The 11,657-nt window shown below is 41.9% G+C and overlaps 1 protein-coding gene across 4 annotated transcripts; it reads right to left on the bottom strand.

The window, feature by feature from the left end:
- Positions 1–1,396: 1,396 nt before the first annotated feature.
- On the bottom strand, positions 1,397–5,407 carry LOC147853027 (beta-carotene isomerase D27). Of its 4 annotated transcripts, none has more exons than XM_087333547.1 (8): positions 5,232–5,406; positions 5,028–5,111; positions 3,874–3,978; positions 3,418–3,517; positions 3,250–3,341; positions 2,826–2,906; positions 1,936–2,004; positions 1,397–1,605 (listed from the first exon to the last, which is right to left on the bottom strand). In XM_087333547.1, exons 1-8 carry the CDS (start codon positions 5,355–5,357, stop codon positions 1,465–1,467), a joined length of 798 nt encoding a protein of 265 aa, XP_087189673.1. In that variant the 5' UTR covers positions 5,358–5,406; the 3' UTR covers positions 1,397–1,464. The 4 variants fall into 4 exon arrangements, with proteins under 4 accessions (XP_087189673.1, XP_087189674.1, XP_087189675.1 ...); XM_087333548.1 differs by having other exon boundaries at positions 5,028–5,108; XM_087333549.1 differs by lacking the exon at positions 1,936–2,004.
- Between the last annotated feature and the right edge of the window lie 6,250 nt (positions 5,408–11,657).

The following is an 11,657-nucleotide window of genomic DNA, read 5'->3' as shown; positions in this document are numbered from 1 at the left end:
ATGATTTTTGAAAACCCGAATTTGAAAGTTGTGTGATTGCCTACATTTAAGAAGGAAGAAGTTATTAATCAATCTACTTGTCTCGGTAAGATACATTTGTACGATTAAGAATTTAAAATCCATAGATAACTATTCTTTTATGGTTTGAAGGTTATAAAAACATCGGGCAATGATCACATTGTGCTTTAGCCTTTTTGCATGTAATGGTTGAGTTGAATTGTTACACTTGATTACGTAAAAATGGCATTCGTATGCACAACATGCTTACACTTATGTCCTCCAATCCTCCAATAAACATTTAGGCAATGCGACAACAAATTATTCACATATAATAGATGTAGGAGACTTACATGATTTGAGCTTTTAAAAACATGAAGGACTTCAATGTAATAACAAAATGTCACCTCTAGTCCAACGTTCACTATACACACCTACATACTATCCTTGACCTCGCGTTAAACATAAAATCATAGCATGCACAAAGAACTAGGATGACCTGAACTAGCAATTGACATATCAAATAATTGTGATACGCTCACAATATTTTATATACAATATATAGAGCAATAATATAATTCTACTGTACGTTGAAAAAGTAATGTGCACTAAGAAGTTTGAGCTTTTCTAAGTTTTCAAAAGATTAGGGTTTGGAGGGATGTAGAGCAACAAGCACTACAAAGTGAAAATAATATAGATTTTGAGTTGCAACGGAAAAAGGGAACCAATCATTTCACTATCGATTATGAAGCTAAAGTAGTTTTAAAATATATTAGTATGAACCTCTCTTTAAAATATATTAGTATGAACCTCTCTTTAAAATATATTAGTATGAACTGCCTAATGTTTATTCTAACTCACCTCTTGTCTTGTAATTTTAACATGACCATACCCTACAAGAAACATTGACACCTTTAGACAAACAGAATGCGTTCCCTTCACAGTTTGCTGAGCATGACCAAGCTATTTCCCTTCGTAAGTAACAGAATTATATGAGCTAAGGCAATTATAAAAAGCAAGGTGAAAACTTACATATTGATTGACAATCTACCCTTTTTGTGCATAATAGAATGATCTATACCAAGCCAATAATAATAATAAAAAGACCAAAGTTATTGTAATGATGACGCTGGGTGCTTTACATGTTGGGAATTTAAGTCTCAAGTAATTACATTTGGTATTGCATGTACTTTGAAATTTTTCCAGCAGAAAGGCTAACTAAAAACAACCATAGCATGTACACTTGGTTTTAACATTATGTTCATGAATAATCAAATATCCTTTAGATACATTCACACTTTATATTACAACTAGTATGAATAGAGAACGTGGACGTTCGTTATGTTCAAAATTATCAATATCCTGTGCTACATCCATGGTTTACATTACATTCAATGAATAGAGAACACGTACACTTGGTTTAACATTATGATCATAAATGATTAATATCCATCAGATCAGTTTGAATTACAGATTATCCAATACTTGTGGACAACGTCCAGATGTCGCAGATTTAGAGTGAGATGAAGCATATGGACAAATATCCAGACAATTTGTCTTCAAGCTTGCATCGTCTTTACGAGGAGGAGCTTCCATCCCAAATTTAAACTGTAAAAATGGAGTAGAATTAAATAGGGACACAAAAGAAGCTAGAAAGCAACCACGAATATGGTTGTTGCTTAAACACCTTGTATGTCCAGTCCCAAATCCTAGTGTTTAACCCAAGACTCAAACTAAGGATGTGAAACTAAATGCGAATTACAAAAGGGAAAAACTTCAAAACAGCACCTTCCAAAAAAATGAAACCTTTGAGGCATCTTAGGGAAATAAAATAAAACTCAGGGATATTTGGGAATTTTTTTCTTTTACATAACTAATGCTGGAATATAAGTTCTTCCCACATTATTCATTGTAATCACATTTCCAAGGATTCATTACCTGGCAGCTGTAGTCTTCAAAGTTGGGTTCCATTGTTAATGGAACACCCATGTAATCTGTGATGAAAGTCTGCAAAACATGTGGGATTATTGCAAAATGCTCATAAGTGCGATCATTCACAAGGAAAATCCCTATAGATAAACTTAATATTGAGTAAAAATGTGCCCAAGAGTATTCAGCCAATATTGCCTAATGTCTATTGTTTGAGAAGATCACCATGAAAAACTATTAAAGGACGATATAATCACAATAGTAGCTTGTTGCCTACATCCTACAGCATCTGTGTATGAAATCTATGTTTAGTTCTCATCCATAATTGTTGCAGATCAGGGTGGCACATGCAAACCTGTAATCCTAAGTGAAAATCAGCAACGGTTCGGTTCGGTTCGGTTTGAGAGGGTCAAAACCGAACCGTTTAAAAATTTTGAAACCTGAACCGTTAATTTTTTTTCAAACCGTTAAAACCGCGGTTTCGTGGCTTGGTTTTGGTTTTCAACTTAGGTCAAATTTTATGTTTTTTACTTTTTAAATTTAAAATATTTCATTATTTTAAATTTTAAAGATGTTCCTAAAATGTGAGAATAAGGTCTAAAAATGAAAAGATTGTTGAAAACAATTTTTTAAAATTTTTAACAAATTTTTTAAAAAATAAAAAAAAGAAAAGCAAAACGTTTAAACCATTAAGTCGTGGTTCCACGGTTTGGTTCGGTTCAAACTGAACCGTTGCCGATTGTTAATCCTAAGCATTCCTAAAATGAGATCAGTCACTTGAAAACCTCAAGAGTGGCTGTTTCATATCAGGAACCAAACCAATATGTAAACACATCATGATTTGCAGAAGTTCCAAAGCCTGTCTATTCTCAAGAAAAACAATGTAATTCATTCATTACCTGGCTTGGAATTTTACATGTGTGTATGCAGATGCCTGCACATTTGCTCTCCTCGAGATACTTACACCTCTCAACAAGAACCTATAAATATTCATTCCAACTTAATCTATCATTAATTTTATTAAGATAAAGTTAAGCCTTGGAAAACCCCCTTAATTTTTCTTTATTTCCCTAAATGCCCCGATTTTTCATTATTTTCCCAAACGCCCTTGATCAACACCAAAAGAGAAAAAAAGGAGATGACTTCCCCATATAATTGCTAAATTGCACAAGGTTGAGAAAAAAAGAATGCATTGAATATAGAATTGCTGAATTGACCAAGGGTATTTAGGGAATAACAAAAAGCCAGTCATATTTGAAGAAATAAAGAAAAACTTGACTCAGGGGTATTTTAAAAAGAAAATGAAGTCAGCGATATGCTTACACCACTTTCAAGAGATGAGCCATCCTGCAGAACAACAGTATTAACTTCGCAATGCCCCATTAGCCACTGACATGTCATTTGAGTTACTCTGGCTACTCATTTCACCTCAAATGTCAGCAAGAATGCGTTCCAAATATGGTAATAAATGGGTGGAAGGAGTTTTCTTACCGGTTAAAATAGCTGCTGGCTTGCCTCCAAACAAAGGAGCAATTAGAACTTTGAATAAAGGAAGTAATAATGGAGGGAATAAAGACCTTAGTATTCGCACCTAACACACAAGGACTCGATTAGGTGGGCATGCTAGATGAGAATTTTCATCAGGCTCATATAATATGGGGAATGAAATAACTCTGAAACGGCCCTGTGTTTTTCGATAATTCTTCAATGTCTCAGATTTAGTTACTTTCTTAAGTAACTTCATCAACCCTTCAAAGATCAATTACATCTACTGTTTGAGCACTTATATGGTCAATTCATCTCCTTTTTCTCTTTCAGGAGTTAAGCAATGACGTTTGGGATAAAGACAAACATAAAGAAAAACTTGGGGGCATCTCTGAGCCTCTCTATATCATATAATCCAAATCAATATATTATATAAAATAGCCTATATCTCAGTGAACTTACAGATGATGCCTCAGCTTCTGTTTTATCTTTGTTCTTCGTGAAAAGATGCCGGGCAATCTCTATGAGGCCATCATATCCAAGCTTTGGTGAATCCCATCCCACTTCCTGGAAGGATCTTCAAAGCTATTCATTTGCACCTAATATCACTCATAATGTGAATCAACAATAGTGGATTTACTAATACATAGAGCTAAAAATATAAGAATTCAATATGTCAAGTACAATGGTAGTTGGTAGTTGGAGTACACAAATGGAATATTGTGTAATTACTGCATAAAGCATCTGAAGCCAAAGAATAACATATCTAGCTGAATGAAACTTGCGTTTCTCATCATTGCATCACTAAAATAATGAAATGGTTGCTTCATCTCAGACACAGTTTCTTGTGATAGCATCAATAAAGCAATGATACGTTTTCTTCAAGACATAAATTTATTGCAATAGTATCAATAAAGCAATATGAAATGTTTGCACAAAGACACTGAATTTCGTGCGATGACATTAGTAAATTAATGAAAGGTTTGCTTAAGATAATAAAAAAATCTTGAGCTAACATCAATAGCAATTAGAAATTTTCTTCAAGACGAAATTTCTTGCAATATCAACAATAGAGCAATAAAATGTTTGGTTAAAAACAGCTCATGCAATATCAACAATAGGGAATGAAAAGAAAACTACCCTCATCTATCTCAGCGTGAGAGCTAATGAAGCCTCCAACAGTAAACAAACAATATAGCGCATGACACCACAAAAAACACGCTGTATAAGGTATGGGACGACGAGAAAATAAATACAGCAATGTAATGTTGCTTGAAGACATGAAATTTCTTATATTATATAATGTACAAAGCAAATTTTTTTTTTTTTTTTGCTTCACTACATCTTATGCAGTGGAAATGAAAAGAAAACCTGACACCTGCTATTTTCCTCAATGTAAGAAACATCAAACAGAAAACAAGTATAACGTGAAAGATCAAGAATATCATTAGCAGAGAGATAAAAGAAACATCAAATGCATCACGAAATGTTTTCTTCAGACTTAAATACATGGATTTTTTTGGGTTACATCATCAAGATATCAACTCTCGAGAATCATCAAACAGAAAAAAAGAAATAAGCACTGACAACGGTGTCAAGAAGAAACGATGATAAACCTGAGCCATTTTCTTTCGGAACAAGCTAAGAAGGACCGAATCGACAGCAGTAAGCGAAGAAGATTTCTCTTGGATCTGCGTCTTCTGAAAGGAGGAAAAGGAGAGGATCTTAACAGAAAATTTAGAGAAATGCAGCCATGGCAATCGTACTCGATCAATTCACTTAGAGAGAAAACCACAGACTGAGAAAGAAAGTGGATCAACCTGAGACCTAATGGAACACATATTTCTTCGTGTGGGGGATCCGAACAAAGGTCTGCGATACTGGCGTAGGTTCTTCTTCACAGTAGTAGACGTGTCGCTGCACACGCAGCAGATTCGAGCTTCCATAGCCACGCACTTAGATCACATATAATAATAATAATAATAGAGCTCTTTCTCTTTGAAAATCCATTTGTTCTTTTTTTCTTGAGGGGTTGGGGTGGGGGGGGGGGGTTGCCACATCAGCATGGATTCAAGCATGACACGTTGGATTCCTTGGTGGCCACATCAGCACAATGTGGCACGTCAGCATTGGCTCCACAATGTTTGCCTTTCGTTTGTGTATAACTTGTAATGTCCAATCAAGTCATGCTCTGTGTTCAGGTTCTGGATCTCTCGCATGGCATGTGAGTATGGTCTCTCAATTGACTCAACTTGGCATGCGGACACAAGGTGTGTGCCTGGTGTGATACCTGCACAAATCCATATGAGTTTGTTAGGTCGCGATGCCTTGCCACGATTATAATTGTCATGAGGCCCTTTCAAGATGTCTCCGAGTGTGTGTATGGACACAACGATGTTGTTTGTGTGGGCATGTGGATGGATATGTGTGTATTAACCTTTGTGATGGGTTACTACAAAGGTTACTATATGAAGGTGTGCCCTAAGATTGGGAGGATAAACCTAACACATCATACCTTATTATTATTATTTGCTTGCCACCTATGCTTTCTAATTCTTTGATCTTTGAATGCATGAGAATAGAATAGAATAGAAATTTTATTGTCCATGATGAGGCCAAATTTGACCTATGTGTCTCCTTTCCTAAGAGGGGGGTTTCTTATCTGTAGTAAAAACTCTCAATGTGAAAATAATGTATGCATATATATGTTCGCCTTTCTCGATAGAAATTTGCGTATGACACTCACATTATCATGCCCATTTAACAAGTCATTATATTTCTCGCGAATTACCTTATACATCGAGCATGTGATAAGTAAGTGATATTCATCCACCATTAGGTTTTCATTGCACACGTTGCACATCTTCATGTCTGCCTAATGATGTCATGATGCTATCTCAAGCTAACTTGTGTGAGTGAGTTCAAAGAAGTGTTATAGTCTCCAAGAGGCAAGGCTAACGGGGGTAATAGATGCGATTTGATATGTTATGGCAATTTTTTCTCGTATTGGGGTTAATATTTGCAATGTAATAGTCCAATTTTTGCTTTTTAGCATCTTGCCTCTCCATCCTTACTGCCTCTAATAACCTATCTTCAATTTATCTTTACTTCATAGCATTACCAAGGAGCTCCAATAGATTTTTTACTCTCCATATCTTAAACCATTTCACAATGTCAAATAGGTGAGAACATCAAAGCTTCTTGAATGCAACAAATTCAGTCATGATGGAGACAATGCTTATGAGAAATTTGATTTCTTTGAAAGCAAAACTACAAATTATTATCATTGAGAATGCAAGATTTAAGAAAATGGTCTTGAGTACAAGGTTAGAGGATGTATGCAAGCTTGGTTATAAACAAATGATCGTTTAAACAAGATTGAGCTAAGTTTGTTTCCGCAATATGCTTTAATAGCTTCTACTCCCCACAATCACAACATGTATAATATTTGTCGACAGTTGAGCACGTGAGTCTACTTTAGGAACCGATTGCAAATACAAGGAAACTGACGGTACCGATTCGAAGCGGACACCGGACCGGAACGGTAAAGACCGGAGGGGGCCGGACCAGAAGGGAACGACGGCAATCGCGGCAAGTGAAGAAGAGTTGATGCTCATCACCGAGGAGAGTGAGATAAACCTTGCCGGCGATGAGATGACCTGGGTGGTCGACTCCGGAGCGTCGTTCCACCTTACCCCGGACCGGAAATGCTTCTCATCCTACTCAGCCGGTGATCACGGCTGTGTCCGGATGGGGAATGAAGGTACATGCCGAATTGATGGCATAGGAGATGTGTGGCTGACAACACCAACCGGATGCAAGCTGCTACTGAAGGATGTCCGACACGTTCCAGAGGTTCGTCTGAACCTGATATCAACCGATCGGCTAGATGATGAAGGCTACACGGGTAGCATCCGGAACGGTGTTATGAAGTTCAGCAAAGGGAGCCTGATTGTGGCTCGGGCCCGGAAGGTAAACACGTTGTACCTGATGAATGCCCGGTTATGTCCGGAGGAAGTGAACGTGGCATCTGACGCTGCCGGTGAGCTGTGGCACAAGAGGTTGTGTCACATGAGCGAGAAGGGGATGAAGAGGCTTGCAGACGACAACCTCATTCCAGTGAAGAACGTGCACTTGGAGAAGTGCATTGATTGTCTGGCCGGAAAGCAAACCGGACCTCCTTCTGATCGAGGCCACCGATGAGACGTAATGCACCACTGGAGTTGGTGCATACTGATGTGTGTCAAGTGGACGTGAAGTCACATGTAGGATCGCAGTACTTCGTGACGTTCATAGATGACCACAGCCGGAAGCTGTGGGCCACACCATTGAAGACGAAGGATCAGGTGCTATCCGTCTTCAAAGAGCTCCACGCGAGAGTGGAAAGAGAAATCGGCCGGAAGCTGAAGGTGGTTCGAGCAGATAACAGAGGTGAATACCGGGGACAGTTCAAGGAGTACTGTCGCTCGAAGGGAATCCAGCTCGAATTCACCGTGCCAAAGATGCCGAAACTAAACGGGCTGGTCGAGAGGATGAACCAGACCATAATGGAGAGGGTCCGGAGTATGCTAGCGCATGCAAAACTACCCAAGGCATTTTGGGCTGAGGCATTGTCGACAACGACGTATGTGATAAACAGATCACCCTCAGTACCCTTGGACGGAGACACGCCACAGAGAGTCTGGACGGGTAAGGAAGTGTCCTACCGGCATTTGAAGGTATTCAGGTGTCTTGCGTATGTGCATGTAGTTAAGGACCGGAGAGGAAAACTAGATCCGAAGACCCGGCCATGCATATTCCTCGGTTACGGCGACGATGAGTTCGGCTACCGAGTGTGGGACCTGGTCGACAAGAAGGTATTCCGGAGTCGAGATATTATCTTCATGGAGGACAAGATGCTCGCCGACTGGGAGTCGGAGAAGAAGATAATGAACTCCGAGTCGACCGGTAAGGATCAATTCTATGATGAGCAGACCCAACCGACAAGAGACAGGTTAGCACTCGAGGAACCATCTGGTTACGGTGAGGATACCGAACCGGCAGAAGAAGAAGTAGAGGAAGTTGGAACCGGAACCGGCCAAGACCCCGAATCGGATTCGGATGAAGATCAAATGGAGGAGCCGGTTACCGAAGTCCAAAGACGGAGATATCCTCTCAGAGAGAGAAGGGCCCCCCGAAGATTTCCGGACTCAGAGCATGTGCTGCTGACCGATGAGGGAGAGCCAGAAAGCTTCGAAGAAGCGAAGGATGACATCTGACAGGAACTAAACACTCCCTATACGCAACGCTCGCCCACAACTAAGCTCAGAATCATACACAGAAAACAGGAAATAAAGCACGACACGAAGAAGAGAGGAGTACGCAGGATGTTTACGTGGAAAACCCAAACTAGGGAAAAACCACGGCAGCTCACAGGCTACAAACTATCACTATGCTAGAATGTACAATAGTGAGTTCACGGAGGCAACGACCTCGTGCTCACGATCTTCGCCACAGGCGGCGGCGGTTACAACAGAGGCAACAACCTCTTTCTCTCTCTCTCTCTCTCTGTACACAGTTACGCGCTCTCTCACTCCTTACACCAACAAGAATGACAACAACACTTACTAGAAGTTTGCCCTAAGTCATATTTATACTAATATGACTTTTCGGCTATCTACAAATATAGCCTCGATGGACTCTCAGAAACATATTTACGAATATGTCTCTTCATCCGGTGAGCATTCCTCACTGGGTCTACACCATCTGGCTCTCCGTAGCCGGGTACTCCTCATCCAGTCTTCACCGGGTCTGCACCATCCAGCTCTCCGTAGCCGGGTACTCCTCATCCGCTCTTCACCGGGTCTGCACCATCCGGCTCTCCTTAGCCGGGCACTCCTCATCCGGTCTTCACCGGGTCTGCACCATCCGGCTCTCCGTAGCCGGGTACTCCTCATTCGGTTCTCACCGGGTCTGCACCATCCGACTCTCCGTAGCCGGGTACTCGTCATCCGGTTTCGGCCTCGGCTGAGTTTGTTCATCTGCACTGTTCTTCTCTCTTCCCATCCGGAGGGACCTGTCTCCCAACAACATCCACAACCAAAAATGGTTAAGTGCCATGCAGGACGAGATGGATTCCCTGCATGAGAACCATACGTACAAATTGGTGGAGTTGCCGAAAGGAAAGCGGGCACTCCGAAACAAGTGGGTGTACAAGTTGAAACCGGGAGATGCCGGCAACCCCCCGAGATACAAAGCCTGGATCGTGGTGAAGGGGTTCCAGTAGAAGAAGGGCGTGGACTTCGACGAGATATTTTCCCCGGTAGTAAAGATGACCTCCATCCGGACGGTGCTGAGTATCGCAGCAAGCATGGACCTCGAGGTAGAGCAGCTGGACGTGAAGACGACATTCCTTCACGGTGACCTCGAAGAGGAGATCTACATGTAGCAACCGGAAGGATTTGTGGAGAAAGGGAAGGAGCACCTGGTTTGCCAGTTGAAGAAGAACCTCTATGGACTGAAGCAGGCTCCCCGGAAATGGTACCGGAAGTTCGACTCCTTCATGACCGATCAAGGGTACCACAAGACGTAGGCCATCATTGCATGTTTGTGAAGAAGTTCGAAGGAGGCGACTTCCTGATACTCCTTCTGTACGTGGACGACATGTTGATCGTCGGACGAGACCAAGCCAAAATACGAATGCTGAAGAAGGCTCTCAATCAGACCTTCTCAATGAAAGACTTGGGTTCGGCAAGACAGATGCTAGGGATGCATATCATCCGGAACCGGCCAATGAAGCAATTGTGGCTGTCACAAGAGAAGTACGTGACAAAGGTGCTTCAGCGGTTCAACATGTTGGAAGCGAAACCGGTCGGATCGACACTCTTGGTAAACTACAGATTATCCGGTAAGCAAAGCCTGAAGACAAAAGCAGAGAAGGCTGATATGATGAAGGTTCTATATGCCTCTGTCGTCGGGAGCTTGATGTACGCAATGGTGTGTACCTGACCGGACATAGGATACGCAGTCGGAGTGGTGAGCCGGTTTATGAGCAATCCCGACAAGGAGCATTGGAACGCGGTCAAGTGGATACTCCGGTACTTGAAGGGGACTTCAAACATGTGTCTTCGATTCGGCTCCGGTAAACCTCAACTTGACGGTTTTACTGATTCGGACATGTCGGCTGATGTGGATACTAGCCGGTCTACATCCAGGTATGTAATGACATATGCAGGGGGAGCTGTTTCGTGGCAGTCGAGGCTGCAGAAGACGGTTGCGTTGTCAACCACGGAGGCGGAGTACATGGCGGCTGTGGAAGCCGGCAAGGAAATATTATGGATGAAGGACTTCATCGGAGAGCTCGGTATCCGGCAAGATGAATACCGGCTCTATTGCGACAGTCAAAGTGCCATCTACCTTGCTAAGAATGCGGCCTACCATTCCCGGATGAAGCATATCCAGCGAAGGTATCACTGGATCCGGGAAAGAGTAGACGACCAGGAGTTCGTGCTGATGAAGATCCACAAAGCCGAGAACGGGTCAGATATGCTGACCAAAGTATTGGTACCCGACAAGTTGGAAGCATGTCGGAAGCGGATCAGACTGGCAAGACACCCCATGCCGGAGTGAAGGGGGAGTTTTTGTTGGGAGATAGGTCCCTTCGGATGGGAAGGGAGAAGAACAGTCCTGATGATCGGCCGAGGCTGAAACCGGATGAGGAGAACCCGGCTACGGAGAGTCGGATGGTGCAAACCCGGTGAGAACCGGATGAAGAGTACCCGGAAACGGAAGACCCGGTGAGAACCGGATGGCAAGTACCCGGCAAGCGCCGGATGATGCAGGCCCGGTGAGGAGTGCTCACCGGATGAAGAGACATATTCGTAAATATGTTCCTGAGAGTCCATCGAGGCTATATTTGTAAATAGCTGAAAAGTCTTATTAGTATAAATATGACTTAGGGCAAACTTATTGAGGTGTAGTTGTTATTTTCTTGTTGGCGCAAGATTAGAGCGCGCAACTGTGTACAGAGAGAGTGAGAGAGAGGAAGAGGTCGTTGCCTCTGATTGTAACCGCCGCTTGTGGCGAAGATAGCAAGCTCGAGGTCGTGGCCTCGGTGCTTTCTTATTGTACATTCTGACATAATGATAGTTTGCGGTTTGTGGGTTGCCGTGGTTTTTTCCCGAGTTTGGGTTTTCCACGTAAACATCCTGTGTACTCTTCTCTCCTTTGTGTCGTGCTTTCATTCCCGTTTTTTCTGTGTTTTGATC

This window comes from Azolla caroliniana, unplaced genomic scaffold (assembly GCF_043228905.1).
Source record: "Azolla caroliniana isolate FFs.n. ecotype wild unplaced genomic scaffold, voAzoCaro1.0.p SCAF_17, whole genome shotgun sequence".
In the NCBI taxonomy this organism is placed as follows: Eukaryota; Viridiplantae; Streptophyta; class Polypodiopsida; order Salviniales; family Salviniaceae; genus Azolla; species Azolla caroliniana.
Note: the sequence above shows the minus strand (reverse complement) of the source record. Positions and strands in the feature narration are given on the sequence as shown.

Coding starts and splice junctions, on each gene's coding strand:
- LOC147853027 (XM_087333547.1), bottom strand. CDS start 5,357: ATGGAAGCTCGAATCTGCTGCGTGTGCAGCGACACGTCTACTACTGTG. Junction 3,518..3,873: donor CAGAAGCTGAGGCATCATCT/GTAAGTTCACTG, acceptor CTTGTGTGTTAG/GTGCGAATACTAAGGTCTTT. Junction 2,005..2,825: donor CATGTAAAATTCCAAGCCAG/GTAATGAATGAA, acceptor CATGTTTTGCAG/ACTTTCATCACAGATTACAT.